This window comes from Coffea arabica, chromosome 1c (assembly GCF_036785885.1).
Source record: "Coffea arabica cultivar ET-39 chromosome 1c, Coffea Arabica ET-39 HiFi, whole genome shotgun sequence".
NCBI lineage: Eukaryota > Viridiplantae > Streptophyta > Magnoliopsida > Gentianales > Rubiaceae > Coffea > Coffea arabica.
Genome location: NC_092310.1, coordinates 4,761,980 through 4,785,573, shown reverse-complemented (window position 1 = coordinate 4,785,573; position 23,594 = coordinate 4,761,980). Strand labels below are relative to the sequence as shown.

Genomic DNA, 23,594 nt, shown 5'->3' with positions numbered 1-23,594 from the left:
AGATATAATAACTTATGAGTCTCTCTCTAATTCCATAAGATGTTGAATCCAAAATGAAAATATGAGTCATTGTAGAAGTGCATAAACTAAGGCTGCAAATGAATAATAAAAGAATTCTATATGTGTAATTATGATTGTCCAAAATATTAAGAAGTCAAAGTCTAATATGAGAAAAGTTTTTTTTTTTTTCAAACTTAAAAGTTCCTTCTTGTATTTTCTTCTCCGCCCATCCGCCGTCAAAAGCTTTCCACTTTCCAGTTCTTTATGTTCCGCATGACAAAGTTTCCAATTCGTGTGTTTGATTTGTTTTTTCTTTTTTCTAATGGTGTTTTTTAATCTGTCGCACACTCCGTTCCTCAGCTTCTCTTCCTCTTATCTTTCCTTCTCCCATTCTTGATATCTTTTCTTTTCTTTTGTGTAGATTGGAGTAGTTTGGATTATCCAATGGGGGCATCGAGAATCGAACTCAGACGTCTCGCACCATCTTTTCCTTTCTTTTGATTTTAGATCTTTTTATCCTTTCTTATGTGAGATTTCTTCACCTCCATGCATTTTTCTTTTATCTTTTGTTTGATTTCAGATCTGATAAAATTCGGACCAAATCTCAAACTTTTAGAGTTACTGTGTTGTTGTTAGCCAAATAGGAAAATATTAAAAAGTCCAAAAAATGAAAATTTAGCAAAAATAGAAAATAGGAAATAAACCATTTTTTTTTTTGAATTTTATCATTTCATATTCAAATCGAGTTTTTTTTATCAATTTTGACTGAGTTTCTTGCCCTTGACTCTCAATACCAACTCGGATTAGAGGACTAGCCGATTTTCGTCTCAAACGATCAAATTAGTCGATCTGATCCGAGTTTAAGAATATAGATTAATAAGACTTTACAAATTTAAATATCATAATTGTTTAAATTCATAATACACATGAATTATCTAAGTTCAAAAGCACTTTAAAAATAGTTACTTTTGAAAAATAATTAGTTAAAAAATAATAAAAAGGTACACCTTTTCTTTTACTATAAGTACTTAATTTAATAAATAGTAAATCACATATGCACAGATATTGCTAGTTCTATGAACGAAAATTTTTATTCTAAATGGCTTGTTGTAATAAAGTATATCCTTGTTTACTCTTCGACCAAATATTGTAACTATTGAAAACATATTTAGTCTTTTAGTTTAATTAAAACCATTAATTGTCATCTTATTTTTTAATTTGCATTGAATATTGTCTTTTGATGCTTAAACTTTGATAAAGTACTTTTAAAATTTTCATTTTTTGTTAAAATTTTAAAATTTTTGTTGATAATGTCTTGCCAACATATTTTGTTGGGACTAACTCCACTTTGCACCTCAAAACTTATATCACTTTCTCAATTTGCACCCTAAATTTTAATTTTGGACACTTCACATCCTAAACTCTCAATTTTAGATACTTTATATCCTAAACTTTCAAATTTGCCACATTTAAATCTAATTAATGACAACTTTAGCATAGAGGACCCAAAAAATCAATAATAATGTGCCAAAAGTGGTCAACAGATGCCAAAGTATCATAGTAAAAGTAAAACAATAAATTGTTATCAATTTGAAACATCTTTTATTTAGTTAATTTTACTAACAATATTAATGATTGTGACCATGCATATCAATGATAATGGACTGAAAGTGGTCAAACAAAATAAGAGATCGCAGTTAGAACAATACAATACATTGTCATTAATTTAATTTCACCATTCTTTATCTGTTAATTATGTGAAGGTAATCATTGATTGAACTTAAATGTAATAAACTTGAGATATAGGGTGCAAAGTGTCGAAATTAAAGTTTATGATGCAAAGCGAAAAAAGTGATACAAGTTTCGAGGTGCAAGCATAGGATTAGTTTAATTCATTGGCATCAAAGTCAGCTTTTTCAGCCTTTTTTTTTTTTGGTAAGAAATCAAAGTCATCTTAAGGGTTCATCAGCCAAATGTGGGACCTTAGCTAAAAACGTTACATCAGTTCGGCGTCACATTTAAAACTGCAGAATTATATGTCTTGGTTTTGCTTCAGAAACATCAGTAGTTAAACCCCTGGGATAATATCAGAAACCTCCTCTAAGGTTTCTTTTAATATCACTTAGTGTCATTAAAGTTTTAAAAATATCACTTACCTTTCTTACTTTTGTTATTTGTGTAACAAAATTTTTAAAAACCATAAACTACTCTTTTACTTGCTAAATAAAAATATTCCTAAACCACTTCGTTTACTTCAAGAAAACAATTATTTAAAAAACAATCTCTACTAGTACTACCACGTCATAACGCTATAATCCATAAAAATATAAATTTAAAAATAAAAAAGATATTTGCAGAGAAAAACACTTGCACTAATTTAACTCTTTATACTCAAAATCGATTTCTTAGGAATTTTATATTTTTTTTCCAACTTCTTTTCAACTCATGCCCAAATCTTTAAATTTTACTGAGTATTATAAAAATCAACTTAAAATAAGTAAATAAATCATACCCTACTCTATCATGATAACGAAAAGTAAAAGATAATTAAAATTCAATTTGTTATAATTTACAAATAAAATATTGCATTAGTTATCTAAAAAATGAGTAAGAGAGAATGTTGGAGAAAAGAGAAAGAAAAGAAAGTGACTTTTTTTTTTTGAGATTCAGTTTTTGAGAGAATAATGCATAGTCTTTTTACAATTATTAGAGGAGGTAAGTGATATTTTTAAAATTTAAGGGGTGCCAATTGTTTTAGGAGAAACCTCTAGGGAGGTTTCTGATATTATCCCTAAACCCATACATTAATGATAAACATTTCCTACTTTTAGAATTTACTCTTTTTTGTGTGATGTTAATATTCTGCATTGCCCTGTCAAAAGACAGAAAAATCTGCCTCAGACAAAATTGCAAATTTACAAAGTTTTTACATTGTCAAATTCTGCTTTAACAAAAAAAAAAAAAAAATTCACCATATACCATAGAATATAGGGCAAATTACATTTTACCCCCTTGTCGTTTAGCCTTTTTTTATATAACCCCCTAGGGTTTCAAAAGCTATACATAACTCCCTCATAGTTTGAATTAAAGTGTCAAAGTGACGGAAATAGTTATTCGTAACGGAACTTCTAAAAATATCGAAATTACCCTTATAAATACATAATACATTAACCCCGTATAATTTTTATATTTTGCCATATAACCCCCTTATGGTTTAATATTTTACCATATAACTCTCTTATGATTTTTAAAATATACACATAACTCCTCTTAGATCCAGAAAGGAAAGACAGAACAGACTCCAACACCAGAAGACCAACAACTTGAACATCTTTGATCAAGTTAACCATGTAAGACTATTTGTTTACCACTCCCAAGTTGCAGTTCTTCTCTGCTTTCTTCAATTCTTTGTGGCATTTGCTAATCATTTTGTTCAAGTTCTTTTTGCAGATCATATATGAGTTGACTTCACTGTCCACACTTCCACTTGTTTTTCTCGGTAAAGATGATTCAAGTACCTGCACACTTCCTTTGTCTCTAAATAGATGTCTCTTACTGCACCACAAATGTCCAACAGCCTGACACATCCATCCAAGACCTGTTCTTCCCATTTTGCCAGTCTTTCATCAGAGAGAGCTTGTTAACTGAAAGGAAGCTGAACCACATCATCCAGACACTAAGACAAGTTGAGGCCATCCAATATTTGGCCTGCCAATGAATGTGAAGTTGAGGATGGCATCTCTGATGACTTCAATCTTTACAGGTGTTTCTCAGCAGTCACGATAAGAGGGTGAGATGAAGGAGGCAAACTAACCAAACGAGAATGGCTAGAGAATTTTGGATTTAGAGAATGGCTAAACTGAACTGCCGTCGGTCAAGATTCCTTTTGCTTTCCAGATCGTGCAGGAGTTAGCCTATTGTGGCATTCGTGTTCATCAGCTTCAAGAACTATGATAAAGAGATGGACCAATTGTTGTCTCAACTTTGGGAGCTAGAGGTGTGTGTTGCTCATATTTATATTGGGAAGGAGACTTGTTTAGTTGGGATAATATTCTTTCTGTAGCTTACAAGATGAAGACGTAACATTTTCTAATATATATATATATAGTTGATGCGAAAGAGCTGAGTCGATTCATTCTTCAGACTTCCTTCTGCAGCAAATATTGCGTATTCTCTAGCAACTATTAAAGCAACTTGGCATATGCAATCAAATGCTTCACCATCTAAAGTTCTCATCCAATGACTGCAAGCAGTGAGCATCATCCCTCTAAGAGACGCAGGATGTATTGTGTTCGTCCAAGTATGTATTGCGTTCTGTAACCAACATAATTTGATTATGACAAGGAGGCGAGGTTGAAGTTGAACTTGTGCTCTAGCAGCAGTATATGCAGCAGCATTTACATTTGATGGTGCCAGTAAAGAAGCAAAACAGAAGGAACAATCTTCGCGAAAGGAACAAGAATCAATAGGACTAGGATGCAAACAAACCAAGCAATGCATAAGGTGTCTGGTCCCCAGCTTGACCTGAGTTCAGGATTGTCTGTGAGCTCAATCTGGTTAAACAGCTAAACGACTCCAGCTCGAGTCTTTTTGTTTTTTCTCAAGAAGCTGTTGAGTTTAATGAGTACGTAATTCTCTAATTTGTTTTGGAAAACACAAATATGTGTCAAGCAACTAGAGCTCATTATTTTGTTGAGCTTATTCCAGTCAAACTTGAGTTGCTCGAAAATTGCGACAAGTCAAGCTCAAGATTGCTTGATCAAAGAGATAATTGGTAAATTTAAATCAATCTAAGCTCGATCAAAGAGATATTTGACTCATTATAACCGAGTCCTAAGCATGATACTTCAGAGATATTTTGAAGGATGCAAATGTGAGGTTTTAAATCTGAGATCACAAAGCAAAGAACGTCATATTAAAGTCTGCCTACTTGGCACTACACAAAACCATAAAACTCGACAACTTATTGTATGGGGAAGTTAACATCATTTGAAAGATGTGATAGGATTATGCGCTCAATTGGATTATTTCCACAGCTTAAGATGGATTTTCATTAAAAGTGTTGCAAATATGCACTACAAAACAAGGATACAAAGTGTACTTGTCTGTATGAGATTCAATGATATTTGTCTGCACTTTGATGCACCCAAAGCAAATCACACGTAGTCTATAACTATGCATGATCCCCATGCTGTCTTGACAATAAAACTGATACATTTCTTCACTAGCCAGTCATTCGTAAGAACAAATAGATGAAAATGGAGATGACATACAATAAAGGATCCAGATAATGAGAACAGAAAACCAGAATGAACAAGAATTAATTGTCAGGAAACAAAAAGGAGATCATGGGATTTATAAAATGCGGAACAATTTATAAACTATTTTCCTTAACGACGTTGATACCAATATAGATAGAGTCCTTCATGTCGTGGATTAACAGCTTTTGTACATAGAATGGTAAAAACTGGTGGCTGAAAAACAATATGCACTGTGCTGGGCTATCGGCCTTCAATAGATGATAAGCTTATGTCGTTAATGGAATAAGCCCTTTGTCGAGAAGACTTTTCTGAGAAACCTATTCGTCCACTATAAGCTGGGAATTTGGGACGAGGGAGATTTGAAATTTCACTAGTAAGCATTAAAAGAACAGCAGAGACATCTGGCCTGTCTTTTGCAGATTCTTGCACACATAATAATCCTACATGGATGTATCTCAACATCTCTGTTATGGCGCCCAGATCAAATATTGCGGGATCTATCAGTTTTGCTGCTTCATTTTCATTCCATGACTTCCACGCCTGTGATATTGCAATCAAGAACGGAGTTTAGTCAACAAAAATAGGATGAGGAACTTTGCTTGAGTAGTGATACTATATTAGTTGAAGAAATCAATGAACTTACATGTCCTGGCATGCTCAGCTCATTCTCATCACTATAGAAGGTAGTATTTCTTCTTCCACTAACAATCTCTAATAATAGCACTCCAAAGCTATAGACATCCGACTTTTCAGAAAATCTTCCTTCCATTGCATATTCTGGTGCCATATAGCCACTGTCATAGCATCATTTATGCTAAAAGAGTTAAACTTAGGGGGAAAAGAAAACAGTTTGAATAATTTATGATGCATAAATGACTAGAATAAAGCAAATATATGCTTACTATGTCCCCGCGACCCTGTTAGTATTGGCTTGATCTTGGTTGCCACCGAAAATTCTGGCGAAACCGAAATCTGATAGTTTTGGCTTGAGCTCTTCATCTAAGAGGATGTTGCTTGCTTTCAGATCTCTATGAATAATTTTCAGTCTTGAATCTCTGTGAAGGTAAAGGAGGGCTCTACCAATCCCCTCAACAATGATCACACGTCTTCTCCAATCAAGTATGTTTGGTTTATTGGCATCTGTAACATTAATAATGTGAATTAATACACATCAGTTTTTATGTTACTTTTCTGCTGGGACTTATTATGTACTATATTTTTCTGTTTTACTAGTACTCTGGAGCCTTGACATGACAAATATCCTGTTCTCAGTTTAGATGGTATGCAAGAAGCCTATAAAATGTAAACAGGTCTTGATTTTCTAACCAAATAAATAGGCGTCTAGACTTTTGTTTGGCATATACTCGTAGACTAGCATTTTTTCTTCTCTTTCAACGCAGCAGCCCAGAAGTCTAACGAGATTCCGGTGTTGGAGTTTCGAAATAACCATGACTTCGTTCATAAACTCCTCAATCCCTTGAGTTGAAGAATTTGAAAGCCTCTTTACTGCAATTTCCAGGCCATCAAACAGCTTTCCCTGCTAATAGATCATTATTAGATGCTGCCAAAGCACATACTGTGCAAATTAAAATATCCATGCCAAGCCAAGCTCAGTTTACCTTATAGACTGGACCAAAGCCACCTTTCCCTATTATTTTGTTTGAGTGGAAATTATCCGTTGCATTAGCCAATGCTTCATAAGTATACAGGGGTAGCTTTTCAAACTTGGCTTGGTTCATGGTTACAGTAACCATATCTTCCACTTTATGCACTTCTTCCATCCGTGATAACTTAGCTTGTTGCTCATTCCCTGTTTATGAACAAGTGGATTTATGACTACCAATCTCAAAACCTTTAGCAGCACTTGAGCTGTACTGTTCAATTACCTTTGTGCTTGGCTATACACTTCCAACAAAGACACACACAGAGTGCAAGGAGTACAGCTGCTGCAGACACTGTGCTTGCAATTGCAACTTTGAAGCCCCTTTTCGTATCTGTATCCATATGTCAAATGTTTCAAAGCATTCACAAAATTTTTAACTACCAAGTATAGAGGTATAAGCCTCCCTTTTCGTATCTGCAACAACTGCATCCAATATTCTTGCACTTTAGAAGTAGAAAAGGGAATTTAAAATTTAACAGTTTCAGGTGCTTAATCTAGAAACACAGCTAGAATCAAACTATATTATACGTAATTTGAACCAAAAAGACAATAAAGAGTAAAGTAATAAAGAAACAACAAGAAAAAGTGCAGAAAATTGTCTTACCGTGTTCAGAATTTGGTACCCGAATATATAAGTTTGTCCCATCTAAGGGAAGCTGCTCTGAATCGATCAAAATGCCACTCCATTGCATGCATCCTATGCCAACATAAAATGCATAAGCTGTGCATGAGCAATTGTCTAAGCAGTTTTTACGACATTCTTGTTCTGTAATTGCCATTGGCTCAGCAAAATCAGGAACTTTCATGTGTGTAAGATTCATGAATCCATCTTGGTTGTCCTCTCTACTGGCAGATTCATTTCTCTGACATTGCAGCAATTCTTTTCTTATGCAACCACCTGTCCAGTTTCCTTGATTCCATTCCTCCTGATCGCTTGGCTTAAAACCTGGCAGACATGTGCAGATTGGGTAACCCTTAGGATTACAGCTCCCATAAGGTCCACATTTTCCATAAACATCACATTGGCTCAGTTGACTTGACCAGTTTATGGTCCAGTCTCCTTTTCCACTTGAAAACATTGACCGTATATGCCCTGATGAACTCAACAGATAGTAAAAAAAAGGAGTATCAACATAGTTATAAGTGACATATGGAGATCCGGAATTGTCTTCCAACACATCCATTACTTGATAATTTGCAGAAGCCATGCCGGCTATCCCAATAAACGCGGTACCACTCCATGGGCCACTCCGCCAGTAAGGGCTACTATTATTCCAAACAAAGAGTTGGGGAATTTGTGAGAGGCTGAGACCTGCAGAGAAAGTTCCAACAGAAGGATCTGAAGGGCTTCTCCATGAGGTTATTTTGATCGACCCTGTTGTACTAGCACCTAATTTCGAGTATTGCAAAAAACAGTCTGTAGGATGCTCAAAACTTTCCCACTTGATTCTCCCGTTTGACTCGTCTGTCAAGACCAGGTTCCCAGTATCCAGGAGTTGTGCACTAGAATTCGCCGAAGAAATTGAAACATTAGTAGACCATAGCATGTCCTTCACTCCATTTATGACAGCAAGATTTCCATCTTCCAGGATTACCACGGTTCCCCTGGAATCATTCAGAGGTCTCTCTCTATTAGCCACCCATATAATGGCTGTTCCAGGTAGGTTATACATTATTCCAACATAGCGATCACTACTGTTTTCAGGACTAAAGAATCCTAATTTGAATTTTTGCCCAGCGGAAACTATAGTTTCAGAGTCTTGGATAGGCTGAGTGATGGTAATGGTATCTAACGCAATACAAACCCCAAAGCTGCAAGCGAGTAGGAGAACAAAGGATTCCCACATTGACGGTGAAGAAATGTTTCTAATTGGTCTATGACTACGATACTATGGAAACTATTCAAGAGCCTTTCTTTATTCCATTTTGAAGTACTTTTTATCCATCCATTCCACAGAATTGGTGGAATTCTTGACAGCCACTTTAGACCAAGTCAGGATGTAATTCCATGTTCATCCTTTCAATTTCTCTTCTAGCAGAAGTGACAATCTAATCTCAAGAACCATTCCAAGTTGGGAAGGTCATTATTACACCCTGCAGAGGTACGAAGATCATTATTGCACCATCAAAGTTAGGAAGGTCATTATTGCAGTCACGTCAATTATGAGCAGCCAAGTCAACTAATCAAGTCAATTATGAGCAAACCTTTACTACTTTCAGACCACATAAGACTCGAAAGAAATTTCGTCGGTAGAGAGAAGATAGCTCAATTAAAAAAGCAGGAAAATCTCAAATATCATGACCATTCCAAGTTATGCTAACTTTTCCGACAAATTTTATTAGATTGAGTTTGATATCAAAATAATTTAGTTATTAGAGAAATAAAGATATTTGTTAACCAAATATCATGTTGGTTTGTTAACAAATATATTAGCTAAGATTTGCTAGTAGAAGAAGATTATTTTTATTGAGATTTTTAGGATAATTATTAGTTGGATATTTTGCTAGTTTGTTTCATGTAATCACTATAAATAGTGAGTTAATGAATGAGCAACACAAGCTCATTTTCCATCTTCAATACAAGTCTCTTGTAAGTTTTTTTTTTTTTTTTTTTTTGCAACACTAAGGTGTTGTTTCTTAATTTATACCCCAAAAAACCAACAACAACCCTAAGTTTTTGTCTTCATCTTTATTTTTAAAACAGAGTAAACATAACGGCATTTGGAATTAACTTAATTAATTTTCAGTGAGGAAATGTAATTAACTGATCTCTTGGTTCAAAACCTGGCAAACATATAAAGGTCCACATGTTCCACAGAGGATCACATTGACTTTCTAGACTTGGCCATTAGTATGTTTTAGTCTCCTTTTGCATCAAATAAAAATTTTCAGAATTGCGTAATAAACTCAATCAGCAGCTTAACAGGTTAAAGGATTATCCATGAAGTTAAATAGCTAAGATACATATTTTCAAAATTGCCTTCCAGAATATTACAGAATATTATCTCTATTCCCTTATGCAGAACTTATGCCAGGTCAGCCAAATAATGGTGTATTACCATTAGCTGGAGTTGGACAAATAAGGGGGTCTACCACAATTAAATGCAGAAATTTTGGAATTTGGATAAGGTCCAGACCGGCCAAAAAGTGTCTTGTGACATTTAAGATTGAATTTTCTCGGCTTCTGTGATGTTGTTGGTTTTTTCGGGCATAAATTAAGAAATAACAACTTAGTATTACAAAAAAAATCTTACAAGAAACTTGTATTGAGGTTGGAATATAACCTTATATTATTCATTCATCAACTCACTATTTATAATAATTACATGAAACAAACTAACAAAATATCCAACTAACAATTATCTTAAAATTTCAAAAAAATATAATCTTCTTCTAGTAGCAAATTTTAGCTAAAATATTTGTTAACAAACCAACATGATTTTTGGTTAACAAATATCCTTATTCTTCTAATAACTAAATTATTTTGATGTCAAACATAATCTAGCAAAACCTGTTGGAAAAGTTGGCATATCTCAACACTCCTTTTTGCCACTTTTGCTGCAAATTTTGAATTGTCTTCTCAAATTTTTGAATCATGTTTTGGACAAGACTTTTGTAAGAAATTCTGCAACTAATGATTAGCCTTGCAATGAGCTTCTTTTTTTGGGTTTTTATGCAAGCTAAATATTAGTCTTGCAACAAACCACTTCTTTTGTCTTCTCATGCCAAACTCTAAATAAAAGATGGTTCTTTTTTTTTTTTTTTTGGATGTTTCCAAATAATCTTCTCATAGGTTCAAAGTTAAACACTTTTCGACAATATTTGAACTTGCATAGAAAATATGAAATTCTGCATGATTCTTCATTTTGTCATCACCATCAAAACTTGTAGACTCAAAAATTGCAATATTATAATCTTGACAAATATCAGGAATCAATTTGATACCTCCTGACTTATCAATGATCTCCTATTGAATTTTTTCATGATCTGAATTCTTGATTTCATCATCATGTTCCACTTTAGAGTTGTCAAAATCTGACCAATTCATAGTGAAACTTTTCGTTTTATTTTAATTGAGAATAATTTATTCTCAATCAAATCATTAGCCATTATCCTTATGAAAATGGCATCAAAAATTGCTATGTGAATGCTGGCATTGGATCTCTGTCTAACTGCAATTTTGTGGTCTCTAATTTGTGTATCTATCAGCTCTTCAAATACTGGCAAAACAAAATTTGTCTCCACCATATTCTGCAGATCATTGACTATCAAATAAGTCCAAAATTTTATGGCCCAAAGTTGGTAAGTTTCACCAGAAAAAGTTGAAATATTTGACAAAAACTTCTTTCTTATTATGGTTTTGAACTTATAAAGGATTCTCATCAATGCACTCACTCTAAAAAAAATCAAACCCTTAAGATATAGGTTCTGATACCACTTTGTTGATTTTTTAGGGTATAAACTAAGAAATAACACCTTAGTATTGCAAAAAAAAAAAAAAAAAAAGCTTATAAGAGAATTGTATCGAGGTTGGAAAATAACCTTATGTTATTCATTCATCAACTCACTATTTATAGTGATTGCATGAAATAAACTAACAAAATATCCAACTAATAATTATCCTAAAAATATCAACAAAATATAATCTTCTTCTACTAACAAATTTTAGTTAAAGTATTTGTTAACAAACCAACATAATCTTTGGTTAACAAATATTCTTATTCTTCTAATAACTAAATTATTTTGATATCAAACATAATCTAGCAAAATCTGTAGAAAAAGTTGGCATATCTCAACACTTCTCCTTGCCACTTTTGCTGCAGATTTTGAATTGTTTTCTCAAATCTTTAAATCTTGTTTTGGACAAGACTTCTATAAGAAATTCTGCAACTAATGATTAGCCTTGCAATGAACTTCTTCTTTTGAATTTTTATGCAAGCTAAATATTAGTCTTGCAAAAAACCACTTCTTTTGTTTTCTCCTGCCAAACTCCAAATAAAAGATGGTTCTTTTTTTTTTTTTTTAATGTTTCCAAATAACCTTCTAATAGGTTCAAAGTGAAACACCTTTCAACAATATTTGAACTTGCACCGAAAATATGAAATTTTGCATGATTTTTCATTTTGTCATCACCATCATAACCTGTAGACTCAAAAACAGTAATATTATGATCTTGACAAATATCAGGAATCAATTTGATACCTCTTGACTTATCGATGATCTCCTCCTGAATTTTTTTATGATATGATTTATTGTTTTCATCATCATGTTCGACTTTAGAATTGTCAAAATCTGACCAATTCATAGTCAAACTTTTTATTTTAATTTTAATTGAGAATAATTTATTCTCAATCAAATCATTAGCCATTATTCTTGTAAAAACAACATCAAAAACTGATATGTGAATGCTGGCATTGGATCTCTGTCTAACTGCAAGTTTGTGGTCTGTAATTTATGTATCCATCAGCTCTTCAAATATTGGCAAAACAACATTTGTCTCTACCATATCCTGCAGATCATTGACTACCAAATAAGTCCAAAATTTGATAATTTTCACCACTAAAAGTTAAAATATTTGACAAAAACTTCTTTCTTGTTATGGTTTTGAACTTATAAAGGATCCTCGTCAATGAACTCACTCTAAAAAAAATCAGACCCTTAAGATATAGGCTATGATACCACTTTGTTGATTTTTTGGAGCATAAATTAAGAAATAACACCTTAGTATTACAAAAAAAGCTTATAAGAAACTTGTATTGAGGCTGAAAAATAAGTTTATGTTATTCATTCATCAACTCACTATTTATAGTGATTACATAAAATAAAGTAGCAAAATATCTAACTAACAATTATCCTAAAAATCTCAACACAATATAATCTTCTTCTACTAGCAAATTTTAGCTAAAATATTTGTCAACAAACCAACATGATCTTTGGTTAACAAATATCTTTATTTTTCTAATAACTAAATTATTTTGATATCAAACATAATCCAGCAAAATCTGTAGGAAAAATTGGCATATCCCAGTAGATGTCTATATTCTATATTGCTCTTCCAACTGATAGAAAAGTTTGCCTCATATAAAGTTGCAAATCTACAAACTTATATTGTCAAATTCTACTTTAGCAAAAAAACCTTGATGGGATGCTTTCAGCTAGTGACAATTTTAGCCAATATATTAGATGGCAGACAAGGATGAAACTTTAAGTTATAAATCCGTGTGGGGATGCCAATTTGAGCTTTTTTTTTTTTGGCTGGGGAAGGGATGCCAGCCCAAATTTTATTAATAGTAGAAAGAGAAGAAGGAGCAAAACATAAACCTTATCTCCAAAATACAGAAAGGAAAATTGATAAAAACAACCAATTACATTAAACAAGGAGTACTACTCTCTTACAAACGAGAATCTTAAAACAGTAGAAAAACTATTATTATGAAAGCTACCTAAATCGCCTTCTAATTGCAGGAAATCCAAGTCGATCCAAGCAAATTTGTCCACATACAACTTGAGGCAGTGAAGCAAACATTTCAAAAGCCATATTAGATTTCTATTGAGTTCCCAAATTGGCTAGACTATCAACAGGAGAATCCGCAATCACCCCATTAAGATACCCATTAGTATGATCAATCAGTTTAATAATCACAATCATTTATTTAGAAGGTCCTAAATTTAGAGAATCATACATAGAGTTAGACATAGATCAATAGATGCTCCTAATCTAGCATGGAATTTCTAATTCTAGAATTTTCAATCATGTAAGGGATTGTAAACATACCCGAATCCTTGCATTTACGTGGTATTTTCTTTACAAAATTGCCGCATTTTCACTTACCATAATCTATTTGTCCCCTCTTAACTTCCTTTTGTTGGCGCATAAGTCTTTCCAGACTTTAGTATATTTCGGTACTTGCTTTATGGCATCCAACAAGAGAATATTGATCTTCACCTTACGAAATACTTCCAAAATCTCCTCATCATTGTCTTCCTTCTTTAGCTTTGCTAACTTGCAATGAAAAGATGGTAGATTAGCTTTAACATGAACCAAGGGATTAGGATTTGCATTTGCAATCGCATCATTCCTCCCTTCTACTTCATTCTCCTTCTCAATCAAGTCCTCACTTTTGTCTCGAGAACAACCACTTTAGACCCTTCAATCTCCTTGCCACTCCTTAGGATAATTGTAACAATATTCTTCAAATTTTTCTTAGGTTGAGATGGCAATTTTTTGCTACTTTGTGCCTCCAAATGATTGACAGCTGTAGCTAATTGGCTCTGGTTCTCCAAATTTTGGATGCTTGACTCTATTTTCTACTGAAATTGAAAAGTATTAATGGCTAGAGTCTTGACAATATCCTCTAGACACATACCTAAATTAGAAGTGGAAGGTAGCAGTTGGGGTTGAAATTGTGGTTGATAGCCTTGCTACCTGTTTAGATAGGAATTCTGCTGCCTACTCCCTCCATAGCTAAAATTGGGATAATCCTTTCAACCATGGTTATAGGTATTGGAGTAGGGATCATAGGGTCTGGTTGGCATGGGCACATTTCCAGCAGCATTCACATATTCCATGCTCCCTTCTTGTAATGTTGGAAACATGTCTGTAGTATGGCCGGATTTGCATAATTTCACAAGCTCTCACCTAATGTGCATTTCCTACAGCCAGTTGTCTAACAAACAAGCTAAGTTCAGACAATCATTGTTCAAATGAAGAAATATTTATCTCATTAACTCTTCAAACTAGCACATCCTGTCTAGTACTAAATTGCTGAGAATTTGCAATCATATTTGTAATTAACATTGCATCTGTGGGAATCATGTCCGCCAATGCACCTCCACTAGTATTATCAATGATGTTCTTGTCTATTGGTAAAAGTCCCTCGTAAAAGTATTGAATAAGTAGCCGGTTACTTATTTGATGATATGGACAGCTTGCACAAAGCCTCTTAAACCCTTCCCAATATTCATACAGGAACTGTCCATGGTGTTGTTTGATGCCACAAATTTTCTTTCTAATGGTGACAGCTCTAGAGACGGAAAAATACTTCTCCAAATACATTTGCTTCATTCTATTTCATGTGATAACGCTCCCCAAAGGCAAGTAATAGAGTTAGTCCTTGACAGTATCCTTTAATGAAAAAGGAAATGCTCACATTTTTGTTTGCTCCTATGTAATACCAATGGGTTTCGTACTCGAGCAGACTACATGGAATTCTGGTAGACGCTTGTGAGGCTCCTTATTTGGAAGACCATGAAAAGGAGGTAAAACATAAATCAATCCAAATTTTAATTCAAATATAGTATTTTCATCTAAATTAGAAAAAGTAATGCAGAGGAGTTGTTAGTTCAAGTTTGGGGCAGCCAACTCTTGTAAAGTCTTGTTATTGGCCAAGATTTTTTCTTCTGCCTCAAAGTCACTAGATGAAATAACCAATTCCATAGTCAAATTCAATCCGGGTGGTGAAGTGAACAGTTGGTTAGCCCTTTTTTATTCTGATATAAGGGGTATCCTGGCTTGCGCCAGACTAATCCCCTGGCAATAGTACAGTTGGTTAGCCCTTTGCTTCGCCTTTTTTTTTCAATTCATGTGCATTCTTCTAGATTACTGGATCAAAAATTAGCTCATCTGTATGAGAAGAACAAGGCATACATTGCTAGCAAAAAATAAAAAATAAAATAAAAATGTTAGTGGAAAGAAAATAAATCAATTTGGAACTAATCCCCAGTAATTGAACCAAATTTTGATAGGTTGTCAACCAATGAAAAATAAAAGACCTATGCTAGAAAACCTTGTTAGGAAATTGGATTAATTTCTTTTAGATAGGTTTCTTGTTTTGTATAGAAGTAATTAATTTTCTAATTGGTTTTAGTTACTTGAAATAGTAGTCAAGGAATTTCCTATTTGTATGAATTTAGGAATAGGAGTTATTTCCTATTCTGAACTATTCTAGAAATTAGTATTGGTTTTTTGTAATTATTTGGATTTCGGCCAAATAATATTTCCTATAAATAGGTGGGTTGTCATACTACAAGAGACACACAAGGGCGACATATAGCCTTATATATGGGGTATGAGAGAGAGTTGTTAGGAGATGAGAGATGGTATACAAGGGTTGGACTTGGATTGAAATTGTATTCTTGTATAGGATTTTCCTCTCATAATAAATAATGGGTTTCTCTTTGTAGACGTAGGCTCAATGGTGGAGGCAAACCACGTTAAATATTGTGTGTCGTTTATCTTTCATGCTTATGGTTTATTTATCATTAAATTGTTGTATACTTGATATCTCAATAATTGTGTGTTCTGAGTTTGGAACCTAACAAGTGGTATCAGAGCATAGTTATGAGATTGGGCTGCTCACAAGCACTTGAATCCCAACAAACTGAATGATTGGATCAAAAGTTTGGTTGTTCATGGTTGGATCTTGGTTAACTATTGAGATCAAATGGGTTGGTGGCTGTTACAAATTGAATAATTTAATGGATGGTATTTTTATTTCAATGATTTGGCAAAAAGTATTGATGTTGAAGGATGGAAAGTTAAAAAGCATGGAGATACTTGATGGTGAATCTTGATAGATGATTCAAGGGTCAAGGAAAATGTAGAGTTTAATGTTGATTTTGGATGTGAATCGGTGGAGACTTTCTCACAATTCTATTGGTTGATACTTCATCTCGAATGGTTATTAGATTCGGATAATGTTCTTTAGGTGGTGTGGCATACTTCCTAAACAAATAAGGAGATCTAATTTTCATGCGTCAGAAGATTCTGACAGTTATAAGTTTTTTTGTTTTAGGTGGAGTCTTGAAAATCACACAAGGCGAGACAGTTCTGAGGATAGGAAGAAGTATGGTGATTGTACCACTTGGTTGCCTTAATGATTAGGGTTAGAACTCACAAAAGAGGATCCCGAATTGCGAGTGGTGGTGAGAAGAAATCCTATAAAGGGAGATGGTGAATTGAGGTCGGACTTAGAGTAACTACACGTGTTCATTTGCCGATTAACTCAATTTGGTGTTAGAACTGCATTGATTCAGATGTGTAGTTCGGTACCATATTATTTGGTAGTTGAAGGCAAATGATTGTTAAAAGAATTTTTCGCCAAGGTGGAGATTTATTAAGAAATTTGCTTAATTTCTTTTAGGCAGGTTTCTTGTTTTGTATGGAAATAACTAGTTTTCTAATTGATTTTAGATACTTGAAATAGTAGTCAAGGAATTTCCTATTTGTATGAGTTTAGGAATAGGAGTTATTGCCTATTCTGAACTAGTCTAAGAATTAGCATTGATTTCCTGTTATTATTTGAAATTTGGCCAAATAATATTTCCTATAAATAGGTGGGTTGGCACACTATAAGGGACACACAAGAGCACAAAAGGGCGACATGTAGTCTTATACATGGGGTGTGAGAGAGGGTTATTGGGAGATGAGAGATGGTATACAAGAATTGGACTTAGGTTAAAATTGTATTCTTGTATAGGATTTTCTTCTCATAATAAAGAACGGATTTCTCTCCTTAGACATAGGCTCATTGGTGGAGTCGAACCACATTAAATATTGTGTGTCGTTTATCATTCATACTTATGGCTTATTTATCATTAAATTATTATATACTTGATATCTCAATAGTTGTGTATTCCGTACTTGGATTCTAACAAATCTGAATCTGTGTGCAGTGGTGAGTAGGATTGTCTCCATAGGGATTGGACTGGTTTATTTCCTTTCAAAGCAATGAATAAAAGGGAAGATTTTGGAGAATTAAACTAACTAACTAATTTAAACACAAATAAACATACAAGAGTTAATTAATAACAAACCAACAATAATAAAGCTTTAACTAAAGGAATAATATTAGAAGTGGTTCAAGCAATTGATCCTTCATGGAAAGATAAATTCAAATATTTATGAATAAATTGATTATAGTTAACAGCAAACTCTGATAATTAGCATTTCCTTATATTGTCGGTTGCCAAAGTACGGCCATTAACTATTTCCCTAATTAAAAGACAACCCTACATTCAAACATAGGATTTAATCTCTTAACGGTATTAACAATTAGAAAAGACTAATTCTAATTAACAAACATGCTATAAGAATTCATTTAAATTAGGTCATACATTTTCCTGATACAAATCCAATTATATCAGTTGTCACAACTATCAAAATAGCTAAACAATTACGAATTTAATTGCTTTAATTGGTAGTAGACTATTGTGAATAATAAAAGATCTACCGTCTATTTAATCACACACAATATACTAATTCTCATGAATAGATGAAATAATTAAAATAAATTTGATCTTACAATTGATATAGAACCAAGTCTTCAATTATTCTTACCAATTGCAAATCTATTATTTCAAGTACATGTTTAACCTGCCACTAACGCAGAAATATAAATCAAATCTTGTTGGACGGTTTCTAGCAATTAGTTAATGAAATTTTTTATCAAAAAGAAAAAAAGAAAGACAGGCTTAGCTACTTATAAAAATAGAGCATCCCAAATGAAATAGGACTTAGGGTCCAATTCAAAGCAGCAAGAGACGATGAGTCATTCCCTTGAAAGTGTGTTGAAATAAATTTCGGTCCCGCAACTTCTGAATTTTGGCAAGTACTTTAATACATGCCCACACTTTATAATAATAAATACTCTCTAGCGATTCTTTTAAGCTCATTCCATCTCAAATTCCCAAGACACGATCAAAATATGAAACATAAGTTGAATCCACCCGATAACACAATTATTTACTTAAAAAATAGAGAATTGGCACAATTTATACGTCAATTAAGAACGCTATCAAATTTCAAATTGTTAAATTTACATGGACAAAGTCAGCTACTCTAAGGAACACCTGTAGTTAAACCCACATTTGAGATAAAATGTCACATCTTTTATGAGTTCAACTCTTAATTGATGTTTGCCTTTGCTTCTGCCTCATATGACTCTGAACTTATTTTGTCAATAAGTGTCTAATTTCTGGAGACAATATGTTGTGAAGCATTTAGATTGAATTATTTTGGCTTCCATTATCTCAATATTCTGTATTGCACTGTTCACGGTCAGAAAATCTACCCTAGACAAAAATGCAAAATTTACCAACATATCTTGTCAAATTCTGTTTAGCAAAAATTTTGGCTCCGTTTGGATTAACTATTTTTGGGGTTATTTTTCAAAAACACCACTGTAGCATTTCGAATTTGAAAAACAAGTCCGTTTGGATTAGTTGTTTTTGGGATTGTTTTTCAAAAACTATATGAAAAACTTTTACTGTAAATTTTTTGGATTATTTTAGAGGTATTTTTGAAACACATTTTTGAATATTTTTAGAATATTATAATTTTTATATTTTTATATAAATATACATTTATGCATTTATAATACATTTATATTTACAAATCTATAAATGTATATTATTATAAATGCATAAATTATAGATGAATATTATATAAACGTATAAATGTATAAATTATAATTTTTATATAAATATAGATTTATGCATTTATAATACATTTATAGATATTTATAAATAAATATATTTATATATTCATATAAAAATATATAAATTTATTATATTATATATAATACATAATATAAATATATTTATAAATGTGTAAGTGTATATTATTATAAATGTATAAATTATAAATGAATGTTATAAATGTATAAATTAATATATTATAGATATATAATAATACTATGTATAAATGTATTTATATAATTAATATAAATGTATATATGTATTAATATTATATATAAATGCAAAATTAATATTATGTATATTAATATAAATGTATAAATGTATTATATATAATATAATACATAATATAAATGTATATTTAAATGTATAAGTGTATATTATTAAAAATGTATAAATTATAAATGAATATTATATAAATGTATAAATGAATATATTATAAATATGTATTAATATTATATTGAAATGTATTAATATAATTAATATATATGTATACATGTATTAATATTATGTATAAATGTAAAATTAATATTATGTATATTAACATAAATGTATAAATATATTATATTATATATAATACATAATATAAATGTATATTATAAATATACATAAATATTTATATATTATGTATAAATGTATAAAATATTATATATTATATTATATATAATTTATATAACATATAATATTTATGTAAATATATTATAAATATATAAAAATATATTTTAAATAAAATAAAATATTTATAATATGTATGTATAAATATATAATATTAGAAATTTATAATATATAATATAAATTAATATTAATATAATTTATATATAATATACATATTAATATATATTATAAAACAAAATTGTACAAATTTATTTACAAATTTATATATAAATAAATGTATTTATATAAATATATAATATTTATTTCAATTGATATAGTATATATAATATTATACATAATTGAAATAAATATATTTATATTAATATAATATATATAATATACATAAGTGAAATATACATATTAAAATACGTAATTGAAATATACGTATTAAAATATATAATTAAAATATATTAAAATATAATTGAAATATACATATTAAAATACAAAATTAAAATATACAAATTGAAATATACTTATTAAAATATACAAATTAAATATGCATAATTGAAATATATTTGATGTTGTTTTTGATTGAAATATACACATTTACTGTAACATTTGGAATGTGAAAAACAGTTTTTCATAAACAGGCGCAAAAACACTCAATCCGAACGGATAAATAGTTTTTTTTCTAATGAATAAAACTACCGTTCTTTGTCATGGTATCAGAGCAGCCTTCTTCAGATCAGGCCTGTTATCTGCCACCTGGTTTGTAACAGCCTTGGCCATTCGACGGAACTCCTTCTTCATGACAGACTTGTTATACAAAGCTGCGGGCCTGTTCTGTTTCTTGGTCTTTGTTGTAGCAAGCAACACTGACTGATCTTTGCCTCCTGGTTGAATGGTCACTGTCTTCTTGTTTGCCAATCCAAAATGCTTGTAAGAGTGGAGGTTGCAAAGATTGTTGGGCCCTGAAGAAGCGCTGAGCTTCCCCGGACCAAGCTGACCTGATCAGCTCGGGGTGCTGATGGCAGAGCTGGTCCTAAGCCTGCAAAACAGATAAGAACGAGCTAACAAAGGGGGGCCCGAGGGTGGTTCCCGAGGGCACTCCGACGGTCAAATTAGTTTTCCGGTGAGTGTGGTTCACGGGAAGCACAAGCGGTCCGGAGTAATTTGCCAATAGTGAGCGTACCTTGTACAGTTGATGTGTGCTATCATTTATACCTGCGAGGGAGTCCGACCTCCGTACGTTTCGGAACTTGCCCCGAATAGTCGGTATCCCGCACTCAGGGGGATTATCCCCGACCTCTTCGGGATGGACGCTTGCCCTCTCCAGGAGCCCTAGCAGCGCGGCCCAGGACGGCTACCCGGGGCCTGGGGCCAAGGCCCAGCTCGGCCGCACCTGGTCTGCCACGTGCCCAAGCCCAGGACGGGGCCTCTGCACTAGCCCCCTAGATTAGGTAAGGTTGTCAGGCAGACCTAATCTACCTCTGCCACGTGGGAGGCCAGGGCCACGCACTGCCCTGCCAAGGTCACCTCTGGTACAGTGCTGTCACAGGGACGCTGTGCCCGCGTCCTTTCAGTTGTCACGCCCCTTCGGTTTTCGTACCAGCATTAAATGCGTTCACATGGGGGTCGGTTCAAATTCACGCAACCGTTTTCCCCCCATTTCCCTGCCTTATAAATAGGAGTCATTAGATTTCAATCGACTCCATTTGCCATTTTTCCCTCCCCTTGTGCATTTTGCATTACCATTCTCCTTGTGCATTCGCATTTCCATTTCCCAGCAACTTCCGGCGTCTCGTGCCCAAATTTCGGCGAGTCTTCCATCCTCCTTCTGCCTTGATCGTCATCAGTAAGTCCCTTTTGCGACTCATCTTCCCTTTACAGTGTCTCTTTTTGCCTTCCGCCACCCTCTGCTTTTTATGTCAGGTCACTCCGACGTTACTTCCTCCGCGCCCCCGAGTCCGGCCCGTCGTAGAGCCACCAGAATCTTCATTTCTTCTTCGTCCTCGTCGTCGCCTTCCCCTCCTCCTTCTTCTTCTTCTGCTTCTAACCCAGGCCTGCTCCACCCCATAGACATCATGAGTTCTTCCTCTCCCCGTTCTCCTTCTGCTCACTCCCCTTCAGCCCGGGAGCTGGAGGAGGCAGCCGAGCTTGATGCCTACCTCGAGCGGCAGTCTGGCTCCACTTCTTCCCCTAAGTCTCCCCACGACTCTCCTGGCGGAGCCCAGGGAGGAGCTGGGGAGGACAGGGACTCCTCCGAGGGGACCCCTGACCACCCGCAGGGGGACGTTCCTGAATTCAGCTTCGGCTACCCTGACCACGAGGAGGTCACCATCTCCCCCGAGGCGGTGGCCGGATTGGTCAGGACCTACTCTATTCCTCCGGCCTTCGAACCAAGGGATGCCGGGCCCGACGACCGAGCCAGCCGACCTCCCCCTGGCGTCATAGCCATCTACAAGGAGCAGCTGATCGGGGGGCTCCGCCTTCCGGTTCCTCCAACCCTGGCCGAGGTCCTGAGCTACTTTGGGCTCAGGATCACCCAGGCTCACCCCAACTCGATCAGGATCGTCATAGGATTCCTGATCTACTGCAAACTCTGCTCCATTCCTTACTCCCTCTCCCTATTCCGAGCTGCTTTCGTCCTCAAGGCAGCCCTTCTTGGGTGGTATTACTTCTGCCGCCGGACCGGGAATCAAAGTCGGGGGGACAAGGGCTACCAGGACCTATTCTACAAATTCCCCTCTTCCGTCAAGAACTGGAAAGGGGACTTCTTTTTCGTCCGATCCACCGGTCTCGACGCCACCGCGTGGAGGGTCGGGGAGGTCAAGCTCGACCCCTACCCTAAGGACCTGGACTCTGAAACCCTCTTCCAGCTGCTGAACTCCAAGGTGAAGCTCACTGCCACCAAGTTCTCCAGCGAGCAGATCTCTGCGGTCGGACTGATGGGGACGTTGTCCGGGTCCTCTGGCGAGGTGGAGACCTCCCCCGTCGACCTCGACGCCTGTAACGCTGGCCCTAACCCTGTAGCCCGTTGCATTTGCATATGTGAATACCCTCTTATCGTCCTGCTTTGACTGATCCCGCGATTTTTCTTGCAGTGAGGAAGCTGTCCAAGCTGTTAGGCGCGTCCACTGAGGCGGAGACCACCACTCCCCAGCCAGAAGCTGCCCAGGAGGTCCCTGGGGCGACCTCGACTGTGGGGGGCGGCCAAGCCCCCCAGAAAGAAACGCAGGGAACCCCCTCTCCCACCAAGAAGGCTGCCAATAACAAGAAAAAGGTGGCCGGGCAGAAGAGGGGTCGAGGGGACGAGCCCTCCCAGCCCGCGAAGAAGCTCGCGCTGGTTCCAGTTCAGCCCCCTCCGCTTGCGCTGGCCTTGGGGGGGCCAGTCCATCTGGGCGTGGGCTCTGCCGAGGAGCATGCCCAGGAGTCAACTCTTCCGAGCTTGTGGCACTTCCGCCACGTTGCTCCCTTGAAACCGGGCTAAACCCCCACGATGCATGACCCCCGCCACTTCTGCCCGTCCTGGGAGCTCTCCATCAACGACCGAGCCCAGTTTTCCGAGGTGGCTCGCGAGCTGATGGTGGGCTCGGTCCTTC

General features: G+C 34.9%; 1 protein-coding gene and 1 long non-coding RNA gene across 2 annotated transcripts; one reads left to right on the top strand and one right to left on the bottom strand.

The window, feature by feature from the left end:
- The first annotated feature begins 3,269 nt into the window (after positions 1–3,269).
- On the top strand, positions 3,270–4,729 carry LOC113706825 (uncharacterized). The gene is made up of 2 exons (XR_011814861.1): positions 3,270–3,350; positions 3,451–4,729. It is a non-coding gene; the product is annotated as an uncharacterized lncRNA (long non-coding RNA).
- Positions 4,730–5,320: 591 nt separating this feature from the next.
- On the bottom strand, positions 5,321–8,994 carry LOC113706622 (G-type lectin S-receptor-like serine/threonine-protein kinase At1g11300). The gene is made up of 7 exons (XM_027228583.2): positions 7,529–8,994; positions 7,148–7,255; positions 6,881–7,071; positions 6,588–6,798; positions 6,164–6,401; positions 5,905–6,055; positions 5,321–5,801 (listed from the first exon to the last, which is right to left on the bottom strand). The coding sequence occupies exons 1-7, from the start codon at positions 8,769–8,771 to the stop codon at positions 5,502–5,504; spliced, it is 2,442 nt and encodes an 813-aa protein (XP_027084384.1). The 5' UTR covers positions 8,772–8,994; the 3' UTR covers positions 5,321–5,501.
- Between the last annotated feature and the right edge of the window lie 14,600 nt (positions 8,995–23,594).